Source organism: Mastacembelus armatus, chromosome 15 (assembly GCF_900324485.2).
Source record: "Mastacembelus armatus chromosome 15, fMasArm1.2, whole genome shotgun sequence".
NCBI classification, from domain to species: domain Eukaryota; kingdom Metazoa; phylum Chordata; class Actinopteri; order Synbranchiformes; family Mastacembelidae; genus Mastacembelus; species Mastacembelus armatus.
Window position 1 is genome coordinate 6105201 of NC_046647.1, and position 18575 is coordinate 6123775.

At 40.6% G+C, this 18575-nt stretch overlaps 1 protein-coding gene across 1 annotated transcript in view; it reads left to right on the forward strand.

Moving 5' to 3' along the window:
- The window catches only part of inpp5a (inositol polyphosphate-5-phosphatase A), a 123970-nt gene that overhangs the window by 99448 nt on the left and 5947 nt on the right, over positions 1-18575 (forward strand). The window contains exons 10-12 of the mRNA XM_026309146.2: positions 2061-2156; positions 2681-2755; positions 8900-8973. Of these exons, the coding sequence (XP_026164931.1) occupies positions 2061-2156; positions 2681-2755; positions 8900-8973 (245 nt within the window). The remainder of the gene's footprint in view (positions 1-2060; positions 2157-2680; positions 2756-8899; positions 8974-18575) is intronic.

The following is an 18575-nucleotide window of genomic DNA, read 5'->3' on the forward strand; positions in this document are numbered from 1 at the left end:
CATTGCCTGTATTTCCCTCTCCCTTCCTCAGACTGATTGGCATGTATGAAATATAGAGCCAAAGGAATTATAGTAATATAATTTAGGGTAGACAGTAAGTGTGTGTTTACATGTAATGTGCTTAGGAAGCAGGAACTTTGAATGGAAAGTTCTGTTGAGAAATTAAACATTAGCACCTGACTGAGACAGAAAAACTGTGTGTGTTGGATGAAGAGGATGTTTTTCACAGAGGGTGACAGAAGGAGAGCTGTGATCACTTGGGTCCAATGAGCCACCCTCAACTGCAATGATACACTGATTGGTCAGTCAATTAACCTGTGAATGGACCAGTCAGATGTCAGTTGTGCAGCAGGATGCAGGTGTAGCCTGGAATATCTAGGATGGGCACGCTCTGTAATTTTAACTTATTTTGAGTTAGAAATTGAAGACAAAGAAGTACTTTTTAAAATTGAATCCTGGGTATATGTTACAAACTTTGAATAGATCAGCACGACCGTATCTGCTTATTGTATTTAGAATGAAGCAAACTAAATTTATAGTTGGTTAAAATGTATAATACTGCTGTATAATTATTCTGAGAAAAGCCATTTTTCCCACAAGGAAGGCTGCATTAGCTAGTCCTCTCTTTTTCTGATGGAACCTTTCTTGCAGTGACACAATTGCCACAAACTATGGACTAAAAATTTTCATTAGAATGTGAACATCCTATTTTGTAGTGCAGGTGAACTACTGCACCGCGCAGAGGACCTTTTCATGTTTAGGGATGATCCAAGCTATGCTTACTGGGTTATCAACATCATTTCAAAATAAAAGGAAGGACTATTACTGTCCTTTTAGTACTGAGGCATGTTGTATCACTAAACAGTGTGAGCTCCAACAGTGGGGTGTCCAGGAATTTCAACTTGACGATCTTCTGGATTTGCAAACAAATGAAAGACTGGGTTTTGCTTGGGAAATTACAATCCAAAAATGATGAAAAACATATTTTTATATCAAACTCAGCCATTGTTACTTTTAACTACTTGTAGCTGATATTAAGAAAAACAAGTTTCAAACAGAGGTTATACCACTTGACCACATGTGGTGCATCTGCTGCTAATCAGAGATGGTCAAAATGACTTTCTGTGGTTGTCTTTGCTAGCTGAAGCTACAATGACTTTTTGACAGGGATAGTGTCTCTTGCCCTTCTCACTAGCTCCTTCTTTGGCCTATTCATTGCACAAAGCTGCTTAAGCGCACTTAAGCGCATTAGCATTTGGCTGCCAGGGGACCATATTGACCCTGCTTTCGGATGGCCTAAATGAGTGAAAGATGGAGCGATTTGTTAGGGCTTTAGAAAGTTGCTTTTGGGGAGGGGTGGCAGGGAGGGTGAGCATGAAGGAATGAGGTTGAAGCAGCTGGGGGGGATACATAGTTGTTCCACTTTCTCTCAAGGCATGGTGTTTGTTCTAATCTGGTGCGCTGCTTCTTCGTGGCTGAATCAGGACTGATTTGTGACATTTTAGTCTAAAGGGCCTTTTTCTGCTAGCTATATTGGTTTGACCTGATTATCTAATCTGTGCTTTGAATTTCAATCAGGTCACCGCGATATGGGAACCACTGGCTGAGGGGATTACCTCATTCAAATGTCTTCAAACACAGATGGTTGAATGTTTAACTAATAGTTAAAAGAGTCCACAAAGGGGAATTTAACCATGTGCACAGTCTATGGGGTCACTACATAGATAGTTTGTAGGATAGTTTTTTAATTGTGCTGTATGTTGGGCTGCAGAAATACTTTGCCCCCAGAGCATTATAAACTACTATGCATAGTATTTATACATATGCGGGTGTTTACATGAGTGATTGCAGGTAGCTACACTTAACTTACTCATTACCATCTGGGTAATGCAAGAAAATGAAAATACAGTGATTTTAAAAATTGATTCCACTTTAGACACTTGTTCTTTCTTTTTATTTTCTAATGAATACACAGCTAGCATGTTTCCCTCATAGGATTGGACCTTTCCATTTCTTCCACAACTTTGTCATTAGCCAATTTGTTCCTCTCTCACCTCCAGAGTCTTTGCTCCACTGCCACCATGCAGACAGTCAGAGCCGCCGACACCAACGAAGTTGACAAACTAATATTCCGAGAAAGTGATAATGACCGAAAGGTAAGCTGCACTGTGTTATTGTTGTCTGTCAGAATACTGACACCTTATCAAAATTAACAGAAATGTAACAACTGTATGTAAATATACTGTAACTATCTATAAACCCTGCCTTTTCTGTGGATTTTCTGTGTGCTGACTTTGCCCCTCCACACATATGCAACTGTGATTGCATTGAAACGGCTTGAGTCCACTAGAAAATTTGTGGGTGCGACCAGGCCTCTATAGGAATACAGTGATGCATCTAGACTGCCTGTTGAAAGGGAAAATTGCACTTCTAGACTTGTAATTAAACATCCACCTAATAATGATATTCTAGTACTATATTTGTAGATGTCTGAGCTTAAGCTATTAAATGAAATGTTGCTTTAATACATGATGTAAAGTGGTGTGATGCATCTGGTGGAGAGATAAATGTAGAATCAACTGTAGTGCTCTACTGTTCATTAGTGCTCTAATTACAAAATGCAGTTCACATTAGTATTGGTATTAATCAGAGCACTGTTTCTCTCTCATTACTGATTTAGGTTGTTCTTCAACTTGAAAAGAAGCTTTTTAATTATGTCAACCAGGACGTTTTCCGGGAAAACAATGGGACCTCAGTAAGTGAAACCTTTGCTTCCTAAATTCATCTACTCACTTATGTCTCTCCTTGTAGTTATTTATTACAAATTAAATTAACTTTTAATGACTTTATAGAATTTATTTTTCCACTTTATAGTATTCTGTGAAAGGGACAGAACAGAGAATAAAAATCAAAGGATTTATGACAGCTGGAAAATTTGATATGAAGGTTTTTTCATGGTTAGTTCATGGTTCAGTGGTTACATAAAAGGTAATGATAAGGTAAAAAAAATAAGCACATAAGTAGATGCAGATGCTTTAGGTCCGGACATTAATTTGATACCACTCCCTTTGTCCCCACTAAAATGCCAAATGTTTTAGGACTAATTTTTAAATGAGATTGAGTAGTTCCAAGTTGGACCTTGTTAAAATGCTCTTTCAAGATGCGCACACTCACGCACACCCACATTTCAACAGAATGGACTCTGAAGTTGCTACTGTCTGCAGACTGGAACCACAGAATTTATTGATGCCACATAATGTAATTTTTGGGAGGATACTTCAATTTTACTATGTATTAAATTTCATATATATATATAGTGACGATAGTCTGGTATGATTTTATACAATTTTAATTGTTGATTACAGCAAATGTTGAATGTTTGTTTTACACATAGAGGTTGAGTCAATAGCTGGACTAGTTTTTGGGTTGAAACATTTCACCGCTCACCTGAGTGGGTTCCTCAGTCTAAGAGAAAGCTGGTATGGAACCTCCAATTTATCTTTCAGGTCCAACCTAGACTGAGGAAGCCACTCAGATGAGTGGTGAAACATTTCGACCTAAAAACTAGAAGTTGCAATGGCTCAATCTCTAGATAACTTCGCCTTGATGTCTAAGAATCTAAAAAAAAATGTTAGGCACAGTTTTGCCTGATGTGTAATGGTTTAAACCAAACTGGCTTATGGGTAGGATCTTATAGTATCAGGACAACACAGTAACACACAAGACATAGACAAGAATGTAAAAAAAAAGCCCCAATAGCTACCTTTCTCTGTTTGTCTAACTTTTTGCACAGATCTGAGCTCATTTTCTTTTATTTAAGAAATCCTGTTCATTTGCTTCCTAATCAGGGGAAATGCTTTTATTCATGCAGTGTGGTTTCACTAACCACGAAATGCAATTTTTCAGCAACCCTGTGCTTCACATTTGTGTATTGAATTCTGTCCTTGTGGTTAGAAAGAAATTTAATGACAGCATTTTCTCCCTTAAATTTCTAAAGCAAACTTAAGTCTGCCTAGTCTGTATCTGGAAACTTTAGGATCTTGACAGTTGTTTTTTAAAAAAATTCTGTGGGGTTATTAATGTTTGGTCACATGATTTCAGTCTGCAGGACCCACCCATGGGAGATTTGTTTATTTGGTGCTTTTACAGACAGACTGTTATTGTATGAAAGTGTTTCCTATATAAAACCATGTTTCCAAGCTTCCAGCAAAACAATGGAAAATAACACCTAATTAACCAAAGATAGAGTTTTGAAGACTCTGATGCTGGCAGAAATCGACCGTGCACATTGTAATGTAAGGCACAAGAGAATCATTGTATTTGATCACCAGAAATGTGTAAGTAACCGTGACTGTGTAACAGTAGCTTCAGGAGGCTGAAGTTCCCATACACTTCCTCCCTTCCTCCCTTTCCTCCTCACCAAGCCAGACAAGATGGATGGCATAATGGGGGCATCCAAGATAATCTGATGGTCATGGTCTAGTTAAACACACCACGTTATGATCCTTATAAAACAAACTACCTTTCTGAAAGGATAAATGTCCCTTCTCACACTCCTCCACTGGGGAAGAGGAAAGGAAAAAAAATCCATTGCATCCTTCATCAACTGCAAGACTTGTACCAGCTTGACAGAAATTTAATTCGAGGCAGCTCTTGAAAATAATTATTGTATTTTGAGAGGAGTAATCATTGGCTGGGACATGATTGAATGTGTCCATGCCTATTGACTTTTCCTATGATTAATAGGTTTGTTTAGTCGATATTCCCATCAAAATTGTATAATTAATTATCCCCGGTGCTGTCACGGTGGGACGATGGAGAGCCCTGATGAGTATTTGGGAAGATTAAATTTTCTGGGTGCTTGTGGCGTCAAGGGGCACAGCGGGGCCTTGCTCCAGTGGAAATATGGGAGGTGCGTGTGTGTGTGTGCGTGCACACATGCGTACTGTGCGTGTTTGTGCTGTGCATCTGTAGCTCTGCACAGTTTCTTCCTCTCCTGGAGCACACAGCCACAGGGCCATCTCCCTCCTCCGTCCCCATTGATTTTGTTTCAGTATCTCTTTATTGTAACTTTATCAGTGTGGTGTCGGCAGATGGGGGACCTGGAGAGGAGGGTGTGTTTGTGTACTAGCTGTAGTAAGTGATGAACCTTTCTGTCTGGCCTTCCTCTCTTTGTCATGCTGGCAACGTAGTCCACAGCATTACTCAAATGCCCAGAGACGTTTTAAACATGAGAGGGACATAAAAAATAAATAAATAAATAAAACTAATGCTGCTCCAGCCCAAAGTTGTTTCATATTTTGCCTGTCAGAGGTCTTAAGTGACAATACAGAAGCCATGCTTAATGAAATCTGACCTTAAAGGATTTATATAAACTGATGCTGCATTGGGTATGTCTCTTACTTTAGCTTGCCTCTGTTCTGAATGTACTGACTACTTGCTTAGCCTTATCCAAATAGATATAGCATACGTGCAGTAAACAGTATGTATTTTATATGGGTTCTGTCTTCAATCTTAAATTTTACTGATGTTGCCTGTTCTTCTAGCAATGGTTTTGAGTTTAAAAAATGTACACATTGTACCTTTTATTGAAAATTCATTTTCTAATTGTCACGTCAGAAACAGTCATCATCCAACTTCATTTCAGTGTTGCGTTGTACTGCAGAGATGTGTTTTGTTTGGTCGGCCCTTCTCAGCACCAATCGACCATCTCCCACCATCAGTGACAGTTTATTGCTTTTCACAAAATAATGAAGATCCCATAAAAAGAAGGAAAAATATGGCCCCTGCAATGAAAGCCAAGTGCGAGGTGTAAAAATCAAATTAAATGACCTTTAACCCCAACATTTATTGATGGGTTTTAATGGCAGCAGGTGTTGTCACAGGGGATATTTGACAACACGTAAATCAAAGCACAATTACAGGTGGTAGACAACCCACCAGCACAGCGAGAGGGATGGTTGGGGGCCAAAGACCTTATATTCCCTCTTTTTACCTGCCTTAACTTCCTGCCTCTTAACTATCACTGCCAATCTGATTTAGGAGAGTGCTGATCATCCAAGCAAAGTCAGAAATTTGATCCCATGACAGGGTAGTTTTTACCCAGACATTTCTCCATCTTTTTCCCCTCTGTGATATTGCCAGGGCAGCATCATCTTCCACCTCCACCTCAACTCCCAAGGTCATTTCTGGTTGACAGACTAGTCCTGGCTTTATAATGTCAGGAGGCTGTGAACCAATAATAAGCTGTGTGGTTTTTTTTAACTACTGACCTAATAGAGCAGCAGAGCATTATGCTTAATTTGACCTGGAATGAAATGTAGTGTGAAATTTGTGGCTGCAGCGTCTTCCATTCACCTGAATGAATTGTTCAACATTCACTTAAGACACACACACTCCGTAGATACACACGGCCATATGTTGCTCATTCCCTGCTGGTTAAACTGTCACACACTTAAAATCTGAGGTGCTTTTCCTCAAGCAAACTGAATCACACCTGTGAACATGTACATAGATACATATGTGTACATGTAGAAAGCTGTCAGTAACTGATTCAAGCACACAGTATGAGCATGCATTGCTAACTAAACTTTTTTCCCCATGATGAATCTACAGTATATTAAGTATATTAATTCTCTTTTTTTTTTTAAATAAAATTAACCTTTACTTAAAAATATTAAAAAATTTTATTGTAGTACCTGGATGCATGCCCATGAAATCATGATTTCTAATAATTTGTGGAAAATCCATTGCAGTCTATAACTATCTGAAGTCTGGGGCATGATGCTTTTCTAGGCCATCGCTGAAGCCTCTATCACGTTTCCATAATTTTTTAAAGATTGGTTTTTGTTTCATCAGAATTCTGCTGCTCTCTTTTTATATTTGCGACCTGCGGCCTGGTCTTTTTGTTTTTAAGGCTTCCATAGGGCTCTGGTCTCTGTAGTCTTCTGTTTATCACTGACATGCAAACAGGTACACCTACATCCTGGAGAACAATTTTCTCTTCACAATGAGTTTCCTAGTGTTTTTTTATGCCCCTCATGTATTACTGCTAACCCACTGGGTGAAGCATTACCTTGCAGATAAACATAGGTGACAACAGACTCACATACTGCCATTTCATAACCCATGAGCTCCAGAGTGAAACACATAACTACAAATATGAGCAAAGAAGTAAAAAGTGTTAATCTTTGAAGAACATTTTGAAATGCTCCAACATGGAACTGTAAAAATGCTGGTGGCAGTGTTTTTGACCAACGTGTGCATCTTAATTCAGTAAGCTACAATAATAAATTCTGGCAGCGACACTTGTCTTTTCAGCTGATAAAATCAGTTGTCAGTAACGTGAAATAAGAATCTGCTTTTGCATACCCCTGTCTGAAATCAGACTATGATGGATTTTGACTGGTAAATCTGCCTCTGCTTGAACAGAAAGCTAGATAGCTGCTGGAAATATAGCTGCAGAGAGTAAGAAACCATTTTTTTCTTTTTAAATAAAAATGTTATTTACAGCTCTCAGTTTCACAGTAAACATCAAGATTTTAAACTTTAAACTGATATTGCTATCGGCCTCAGAAATCCACCATCAGTCAGGCTAAACACACACCACACACTAGAGGACGGTATCAGTGGGTGGGTGGTGAGATGGGGTGTACAGTGGAGCGTGGGGTTGCATCCCCTGCTCTGCCATCCCTCATCCACAGTGTGTGAGTCTCTCCTGTGACCCCGGCCGTGTGAGTTTGATGAATGCAGCACATCTGCCCTCCTGAACCACTGAGACTCCGTCTGGGAGGCCGCTCTGCCTGCAAGTAATGGCCACTGTTCTACACCAGTGACACATAATCACACATACACACAGAGCGACATAGTGAAGGCACACACTGGACTTGGCCTCATTTATACGTGTGTGTTCAGCAGTGGTGTGAAGACAAACAATGCACGGTCATACATGCACAACATAAATTTGTCAGTGTAGATGGAAGACTGTAGTTACTTTCTGCTGATATAAAAATATAAATTTGACATCCACATCCCTACTCGCATGTCTCCACTTTGTGAGGATGTCCTTTCAAATATTACCCATGTGCACCATCTTGGTATTTTATCATGTAGCTGTCAACACATCACACTGCATGTACTCACCAATGCATCACCAATGTACTGTCATTTCAACATCAAGCTCCCTCTAATACCGCTGTCAGAGTTGCACCATAGGATGAGGTCTTTGTCAGGCCATAATTGTAGCTGGGGTTTTGAAACATGTACAATAACAATTTACCACTGATCAGACATGTCTCGGCTTCATCCTGGTGTCTTCCTGTCTGAAAGCAAAGGGCGGGGCCCGCGTTAGGTCCTCTGAGGTTGCCGGGAAACGTCGTTGTCAGTCTCTCAGTGAGGCAGCCATGCAGGTGCCCAAGCTACCTGTTCATCTCCCAGATAATTAATGTGTACAAGAAGCTGCTAATTGCGCTTTTCACTAATGATTTATGGGTTTTGTGAAAGGGGGGAAATTGGGGGAAGTGTGTGTGTACACTCTAGTGAGTGAATACAGCTGGGTGAGGAGACATGATTGATGATGAGTGTGTGGCTGCACTGTCAGTGTGGAGAGATAGACACCAGTAAGACACACATACACACACACACACACACACACCCACAAACTCACACACTACTGGTCAGCTGCTGTCAGTGTTTGCCAGTATCGGGTATGTGGCCATAACTGAATAAGATAGTAAAGATGATATCTGCAACCTCATCAACACGCTTTAGGTCCATACCTCACTGAGACTGAGGCCTGTTGATAGAACTGTTTGTGTCAGACAATTTCATGTTTAAAAGAAGGAATTAATAAATCAACTGTACTCTCTCCTTATTCCCATTCTTTCTTTTCTTTCCACAGCTTTTAGAGTTTGACAAAGAGCTGTCTTTGTTCAAGGATCGGCTGCATGAACTAGAGATCTCTTTCCCACCCAGGTATAGAGCAATTTTACATCACACACAATTTTAACACCTTTGCATTCACACAACTAACATCTACAACACTACACTGCTCTCTGATTTTCTACTAGTTCCTGATGTTCCTGGAAGAATACTTTCATTTTTTAGCCACTCTAACAGTTGTGGCTCTACATATGGTAATGTCAAACTGTTGTAATGTCCACCACTTAGCTGCTGACTGAAATATAACAAGTTGTGTTGAATAGATTTGCAAAGCGATTCATGATTCCCAGATAAGGGTGACTTTATTGCTTTATAACAAAGCACCTGCTGGATGGTTTACCATGCCATTTGATGCAGATATACTGGATTTGGTTTTTAGGAACTTTGCTGAATATTGCTTATTATCAGCTTTTTAATGTATTTCTTTCTCCCAGGTATCCATATTCAATATTATATCTATTGTTCATGTATGTGTCGTATTTTACATAATTACTGTACATCCACCAGAAATAGGTTCTTGATAATGAAACAGCATAAATACAGTAACCCACAGGGCCCTTGACATGGTGGTAAATCCAGTGATTATGCCTACCAGATCTTGGCCATACGGCCTCATCATTATATGTAAAATCAGAAGGAGTCACTCACCTCCTTATTGTCCAAAATGGTTTTATGAAAGCTGTTGTGTTTGTGTTTGATGGGTATCAGTTGTTAAGTATGATTGGATACGGTCCCAAACTGCTCCCTTGTGTGTCTGCCTATACATGTGTGTTGTGTGTGTCACTGTGCATTGGCTTTGGGCTGCATTGATATTCCTTCTCAGTGGGACTTGGGGGAAATTGGAATGGGTGGTCTCCACTCCTCTTCCTCAAACAAATGCATTTGCAATTAGCCCTTTCAGAGGAGAGGGAGGGCAAACACGCGGCCAGCGTGGAAATATGTTTCGGGAGCAGCGCGTTAATGGCGCTTGACCTTTGCCGTTGGTTGTGACTCAATCAGTGCAGATAATGAAACGCTGTAATCAAACAATAATTACTTGATAAACTGCTCCAGTGGCAGGCGCAGGGCGGCGGGGGATTTTAGTATGTGTGTGTGAGAGAGAGCAGGCTTGTGACACGTAGAGCTATCAAAGTGTGTGTGTGTGTGTGTGTGTGTGTGTGTGTGTGTGTGTGTGTATCTGAGTGGCTTGGAGTGTGAGTTTGCAATTGTGTGTGTGCGCATACATGTCACACTGACTGTGAGAACTCGAGACTGAGTGTGTGTATGTGTGTCAGGGTTCTGCCAGTCCCTGTTTTTTAAATGACTCTGTGTCTTAATCAGGGACCCCATTTACATCACTTTGCATAAGTGACAGGTGGATTTATTGTCCTTTTACACTGGCTGACTTTTGCACCTATCCATATAATACTGAATCATCTCTCCACAGGGAGGAATGAATATGCTGCTGTGGAAGAATACAAATGATTTCCACATACTTGAGGTGATGATGAATCAAACAGATGAAACCCGGGAGCAGCATATGAAATTTGATTTGATCTACTCTGTGTGGGCGACAAACCACATCATTGTCAGCCTTGTAATGGGTAGCAGTGGCCTAGTTAAACTTAAACAACCCCCGCCTCCCACTTCTTACACACACACACACACACACACACACACCCATATAGTAGTACCCCTCCCCCTGTCAGGTCTGCCTTGTGCTCCTTGAGCAATCAAGCCTCAACGATTGTTCTCCATCACATAGCCTGCTCTGGACCGGCCCCTCGCCATCTGTGAGGTTATTACTCTTTTTAATGCAGGCCCTCAGAACACACCCTCTCTGACACACACACTCATGCACACACACGGTTCGCTTTTGTTCAAATCTATAAATCAATACTAGTCACAAACATTTAATCTGCAACTTAATTCTGTCTGTTGTCCGCTGTAGGGTGAGGAGTCAAAATGAGAAATGTTGCCCGGGATGAACTAAATACAGGATAACAACTTGATTAATGTAAATATGAAGCGGCGGTCGAAGGGCAGAAACATGTATTTCCAGATTTCTCTTTTTACCAGGTAACCAAACCTGAAGAATCCCTGGTCAGCAGCTCCTGATCATTTTTTGTAATGGACATCCAGTTTTCATCAGGAATACAGCATACAACAAACTGAGTTCACCTCTGCGCAATATCACTACAGTGTTAAATGATTGCGGTAATTGCATCGTTTTTAAATTAAAGTGTAGACTATTTAAGATAAGATAAGATAAACACTATTAACCCCCTAGGGGAAATTCAGGATCTTATTTATATATTATGAATAATTAAAAGCAAACAGGTGATGTAAAAAATCTAAGTCCCAAAGTACAACCTAAGTGCAACCAAAGTGAGTACACCTGTGACCTCCTCTGTGACAAACGTCAGTTAACCTGTGACCTCTGCTGCAAAAATCAGTTTACTTGTGACTAGAGCCAGACTACCAATAACTAAAGTTGCAATGGTACAGTTCACACACAATTTGTGTGGACCTTGTTGTGATAAACAGAAGGGCAAGTGCAAAGTTCTTCAGCAAAGAGCATCTAAAAGAATCATCTGTGAAAGATGACAGAACATCAGTCTGCACAGAGTTTTGTCAGAGGCTTGTCATAATGGGTGTATTCAGTTTTCTGTATGTGTACATCTCTGTCCCCAAACATACACACATGAATTCTTTTCCCTTTCAATGCTGCAGAGGCTCCAAGCTCTAAAATGCATGTATCTCTTTACTTTCGAGAAGTCGTTTGTCAAAGATGGCCCTGACACATCTAGGTAGTTGGGCACTGGGGTGAGGAATTTGCCCGGGCCCTGTCAGAGTTGGACCTGGAGCCAAGTCGGCTGCTGTTCGCTGATAGGTTGCAGTATTACTCATACTGATACACACACACATACACAGAAGCCCATGTGGGCTAAGAGTTTCCATAGGCAGTGTACTGGGAGAAAATAGATGTCTATTAATCAGAGACCAATCATTTATGTAGACATAATTATTCAATCAGATTTAATGTATGAGACTGCAACCAGCCATTAGGTCATTATCTTTACATAGGCTGTAGTATGACCATTTGACTGAAAATAATGGTAAGTTTTACCCTGCATTATGGGACTTTTGATTTCATATTTGAAATGGCATAACTAAGGTAATATCCCCTAAAACCGACTAAGGCAACAGTAACTTATTCATGTATTTTGATTGATTTAGGGGAACGCTTTTAGTACTCCTCTGATCCGATTTCTTTTCCCTTTTTTCTGCACAAGATCGATGCAAAAATTTAATCGGGACCACAGCTACAGGAGGAAATGCAGTGGACAATGAGGGAGCAGTGGAAGAATGTATTCTGTCTGTAACATAGTTATTGGGAATAGGCTTTGAGGGAGATTTTGAGTGACATCAGACCAGCGACACAACCCCATCAGTGGGCAAATCATGAGCGATTTCAGGGAGATGGTATGGAAGTTGAGGACGAAGCTGGGAGTGGAAAAGCTGACTCTACTGTCCTGTGTCTCTGATTCTAAAGGAGGAGGAGGGAGGAAGGTACGGATACTCACAGTACATAGCATCTGAGTACTGGTGGGTTGCAGCTGATGTTACTAGAAGGCAGAGATTGCTGTTTATACATGTTTACAGATGTCCAGATGTGTTCAGTGTTCAAGCAAGGCATTAATCAGAAGACATCTACAGTGAAGCTCTTTAGAGGTGAAATTGTTAAAGTTCTGTTAGTTTTGTGAACGTGCACATACTTCTAGTGTTGATGTGATGGTGTTCATACATAGACATGTTTAGTCCACATGAAGATTTCACAGGGAACAGGCTCAAGTGTTCCTTAGGTCTAGACATGGAAAGGAGTAGAAAGAGCGTGACCCAGAGTTCAGAAGGTGAAGTTAGTGAGAAGTCAGAAACTGATCAACAGTTGTGTCTTCACCCCGGGACCAACTTGGCACATCCTGTTTTCCAGAGCTGCAGGTGTAAGAGGAGAAGTGAGAAAAACTCAACAAGGGTTACAGGCTCATAAAATAGGAAGGGCAAGGCTTCAAAGCTGATGCCAAGCAACGTGACTTTGCTCTTCAGATGAGAGAAGATTTTGGTCAGGTGACATAAATGGCCACCTGCCAGCTCCTCAATAACTGGTAATACGAACATATGAGTGAACTGTTAGAGCAATGGAGAATTCCTCAAGACCCATTTTGAGCTCATAGGAAGTGCTCACACAGATGGCTCTCCTGTATACAGTAATGGTCCTTGTTCTGTGAATAATACTCTGTACACAACAACCCTCTGAAGTGCATGTACGAGTGACATCACCCACTGTGCGTGTATATGTCAGTGGGAATACATTAGTCCTATTGCCCTGCTGTTTGCATCCTATATGAAGGAGGCTTCTTGTTCTCCTCACTCTCAGCCATCCTATAGTGGAACATGGGGGTGTAATGTACAGATACAGTTTAGCATACAGTTTAATGGCAATGTTCATTATACGTGTGTGGCTCATGTTGGTTTAGCACAGCCACAGAATCCAGTGTTACAGGCTGCTCAGCTGAACAGGAACATTGTTTTACAACTATCAGCGCATCATCATTCTAACTAGCAGACAGTCTGTGAAAATGATGAGGGGCCATTGTGGCAATTGTGAAGCTTGTCCACTGTCATGTGTCATTGCCTCTTGTCTGAGATGATGCTACTGAGAAGGAGGCTTTGTTAAAACAATCTTACACAGCGTGGATTAAATAGATGCCATCTGTGTGTCCTTGTCTTCATTTAGAGAAGCTAAAGGCCAAACATGTCATAGCTGAACCCCAGCAGGCTGTGAGCCATGAGCTACTGATGGCATTTCACTGTTTATACTGCACTGTGCCAATGTTGTGCCTGCGAGCCTCCCAGCTTTACAAACTGAAGCAAACATTCAGCTTTATTGATAGCATTTGGCTGATCTTTTTGTATCTGTGCTGCGTGTGTGTGTGTGTGTGTGTATTGTGTTATGCCAAGCCTCCCCTGACAACCACAAACAAACATAGCTGTAGAGACAGGGAGTTGTTTCTGACTTTTTAGCCAAACCCAGCCCAGCACTGGCCACTCCAACATCCTATGATGCTTTTTAGCACCCTTGACCTCTTGTCACAGATATGACTATTACTCTTATCTCTGGTTTCCGGCCCTGCCTATGTTCCCACGTTTATATTGCCCTCATTAAAAACTGAACAAGTAAATATCCTGCTGTTTTGTCTATCACTTATCACTTATTATGTAGAACTGGGTAATAGCTTTTAATGGGTAGATAGGAAAATATAGGACAAGGACATGGCCAGTCTGGCAGTCTGACTTAAGTTGCACCAGATTTATTAGAACAGAAAAACCATATAAGTTGCTTTGGTGTATAAGTCGTGGTGTATAATTAATTAATACTAATAAATACTAATTAGCCTATAAAGGACGTAGGCTAGGCATAACAACAAGCAGGAGTGCATTATGAAATTTATTCATCCGTGTCAAGTAATTTTAAACAACTGCACCAACATTGCGGTGGAGGGGGTAAAACAGCATGACCTCCACCTCTCTCAGGTTGAACCTTGGACACTCACTCCAGACTTTGTTTCAGCTGCAGACTTTGTTAGCTGTAATCTGCAGTATTGCGATACCTTTTGGGCTGCATTTTCACTTCTGTTGCACTAGGAGTTAGTTTAGTGTGAACAGAAGTGTAATTTCAAGTCTTAAATTGAGTCAAGAGTGTAATTTAACGCTTATGAATACATGTCTAAAAAACTGTAAATATATACATATAAGTCACTTTGCTGTATAAGTCACAGTACAACCCAGAGGAGCAAAAAAAAAAAAGTGCAGTACCTACAAAATGTTTTTTTTTTTTTTTACAGAAATATGTTGGATGCTTTTTATTTTTTATCATCAAATGATATCTAGAACGTTTATCGTTCAATGTTTTTATTGTTTGGAAAGCTGTGCGGTAAAAGTGTGGAATAAAATATGCATTGATATAGTAGTGTTTAACAGTGTAGTAATATATGTGACAAAGGCCTCTCCCTCTGCTTGGTGAGGCTTAGTGACACACTAAAGGTAGGGTCTGTGCTCACCTCGCCAGTTTTTTATTGTTGCGAGCCAAACAAGCTGACACCGGTCGGAGCACATGTGAGTAATGTGTCTGCAGCCAAGTCAAACATTAAACCCCAAACCAAGCATGAATGAATGAGCTCTCAATGGGTGCTCGAGAATCTCGATAGGTTACTGTACACACATGAATCATCTGAGATGTGGTCAGCAACACAAAATAAAGGAAGAAGCAGAAAAGCAGTGTTTTTGGGTCAACTTTACACGAGAGGTGATTGCTGGAAAAGACTAAACACCAGTGGCAAGACAGACATCTCACTCAGTGTCAGATAATGGCACTGACGCTCCTGATCCTCAGAGGATCATTGTTTAAATGAGCCATTTTGAATGTGTAGTATACAACAAGCACTTGCAGCACTCTGCAAATATTTTTTGCTCTGTCACTTTTGTACCTGCACCAGCAGGATTGATAAATACAGAGACAGATGCTGAGTCCCAGTTTGATAGTGTGTACCAATTGTAAAGATTATATAATATATGCTAATCATGAATGCTTACAGGTTTTGGAGTTAGTATAGAATTTAACATAATAACCATTTTATACTAACAACAAATTACTAAATATGTCAAACAGCAAGATAGTGTTGATCCACAGCATCCTCAGAATCAGATGTCTTTAATCTGCATGCTGACTGTTGTCATTATGCTTGATTTTGTCGGGTTTACAGTATGAACGCACGTTCTCAACTTGCTCAGGATTAGTATGCAAATGTAGATTTGTGAGCCAGCTTTACACTTTGTGCAACTGTTTTTGCTCTTAGTTATTTTTTATAAATTGTTTCAGTGTCAGCAAAACTATCCAAATAAAATACTGTATATAAACTACAAAGATTTAGAGAACCAGCGGCAAACTATTTTACTCTGGTGCATTAAATCAGGTGCTGCACGTGACATATGTAAGAAATTATAAACAGAACTGACTCATTGTGGCAATCCAGCCACCATTTCACCTGTAATAGCATTAAAGTATTCTATGTTCAAAACAGAGCTTTTGATGACTGTTTGTATTTATGTTTGTACTTTTCCATTCATTTTACAACTCTCAGTAACTTTGCATCCCATAAATATAATCATTTTGGTAGTCTAACATATTGACTCTGGGAAAAGAGTTGGTAAAGCAGTGTATGTGGCTGATTGCATATTCACATTTAAAGCATATATATATGTGCGTGCGTGCATGCGTGCGTGTGTGTGTGCGTGCGTGTGTGCGTGGATACCTTGAAGTGCAACTCCCCCTCCTATACAGGTACAGGACTGTTGGAGTTATCAGCTTGGTCCATTAATTAGTGTAATTAGTCTTGCTGTGGGCAATAAGGATCTGATATGAGCTGACGGCCTCCAGCCCACACGCCCTCTCAGACCGTTTACCTTCCCCGATAAGTTTGTGAACTTGCTAATCGGAGGCATTAATCACTTTGGCCCCAGCGCGCCATCCAACTGTTTGCCGTTGCATTAAGACTTGTTATCTCTATTGGAGCCAGTGGAGGGTGCGGTAAAATAGAAAGGGGAACAACCTATACCTGCATACACAGGAACACAAAATGGCTGTTTAATGGCCATTGTTGAGTATTTTTAATCAGCTTTTACAATGGCTGGCTGTCATCAAAAATGACTGAACGATAACAAAGTTTTGTTGTTGAAGTGCTTGGGGAAGTTTGCTGTCAGGCCAGAGTTCATTGTTTGAAGGAGGTGAGGGGGAAGCTTGATTTTCTCTCAGTCTGTTTAACACCAAAATGACCCCAGGTTTGTTAGTCAATAAAGGTATAACAGAGTCCCTGATAGGAGGATTGTTCACAAGCTGTTTAAGGCCTGGGACCGTCACTCAGGAAGCAGGAGCATTGAGGCCACCCTGAAGCAGAGCAGCTCCACAAGCCCTTTGAAGACTTTGCTCTTTTCCACCCTCACTTTGCTCCTTTCTGTCTGATCTATCTTTATCCCCTCTCTTCTCCCTCACTGTCTATCTGTTTCACTCATCCTATTCTTCATGCTGTCTTTTATCCTAGGATCACTTCTTTAGCCCTTTCATTAACATACCAAACCCCCATGCATTTCTTCATGGTTTAAGTGCTATTAATGCTAATTGGAGGCAGGGAACTCTCAACGGGTCTGTTTGTACACTTGGTGGGGGGCTGTGTGTGTGTGTGTGTGTGTGTGTGTGTGTGTGTGTGTGTGAGAGAGAGAGAGAGATAGTGAGAAAGACACAGGCCACTTCATGTCCCATACTTACACATACTGTACATTCATTTTTTCTACTAGTCACCATCTCAACACATATCTCTGTCACCATTGTTGTACATGTGTATGAGGATTAATCTTATCAGTTTCGTTGTAGTGCATAACAATATCACTGTGTCATTTGCATATGTACACATCACTTTGCAAGGAATTCACTGTAGGCCATCCATTGCAGTACCTCTCAACTGTTATAGTTGGCATAGACAAGATTCAGATTTACTATGACCAAAACCCCCTAAAATTAGAACAGTTCGTCTAATAATTAGTAACATTCATTGGTTTTATTTATTCAGTCCGTTACTTTGATTGACACATTATTCATTGGCAGAAAAGAACAAGAAATGAGCCTAATAAGCAAATGTTCTTCTGGTGACCATGGATGGAGGTTCTTGTGAGGACTCTGGAAGGACAAAATGGAGACTTTTTTTTTTTCTTTGCTGCTTTAGGTAGGCCAGAGTAGAGTAGAGTAGCCAATTCACTCCAGAACTACTGTAATATTATCAGGTCTATCAGTGTGGTAGCTGTAATAACCGTGTCCTGATTTGAATTCACGAACATTTACTAAGCAACCATACCCAGTTGCTTGATAAAGGTGCTCTGCCTTAGCACAAAGTCCAATTACGGTATTGGGGCTCGGCAAGTGCGATGAATTGGAGGGTTGGTGTGTGTTTATTTTATCATTTGGATATCACCATCATTAGAAGAGAGGCACTTTGTGTTATGCTGCGGTTAGCACGGGTGGCACTGAAGGAGCAAATTGGATTGGTATTACAGTACACAAGCCTGGTCCTTACATCCTGATGAGCACCGGCAAACAAATTGGATTGGTGGCGTGTAAATCTGAAGCAGTTTGATGAGCCGAAGGGGCAAATTGAATTCTCAACAATGTAAATCTGTATCAGCTCGATGGCTCGCAGCCCAACTCCAGCCCTGCCGCTGCTTAAATCATGCAATTGTTCCCTCCTGTTCCAAGATACAATCTCTCTTGGCCATTTGCCGTGGCACCTAATCTGTTTTTGATGACCGTGTAGGGATGTAGCTATACATATGGGCAACTGAATCTCCCTCTGGTTCGTTCTGCCTACATCACTCTCATTCTTTCTTTTTTATTTTCCCTCTCAGTCAACACGCAGACACACACACTCACAACCTGTACAGTTGGCAGAGAAAGATTGCTTTGATTGAGCCATCCATGTGTGTTGACTCAAGAGATTACCCAGATGATTGGTCATACTAATGGACCTCCTGCTTTCTTGGAAAATGTT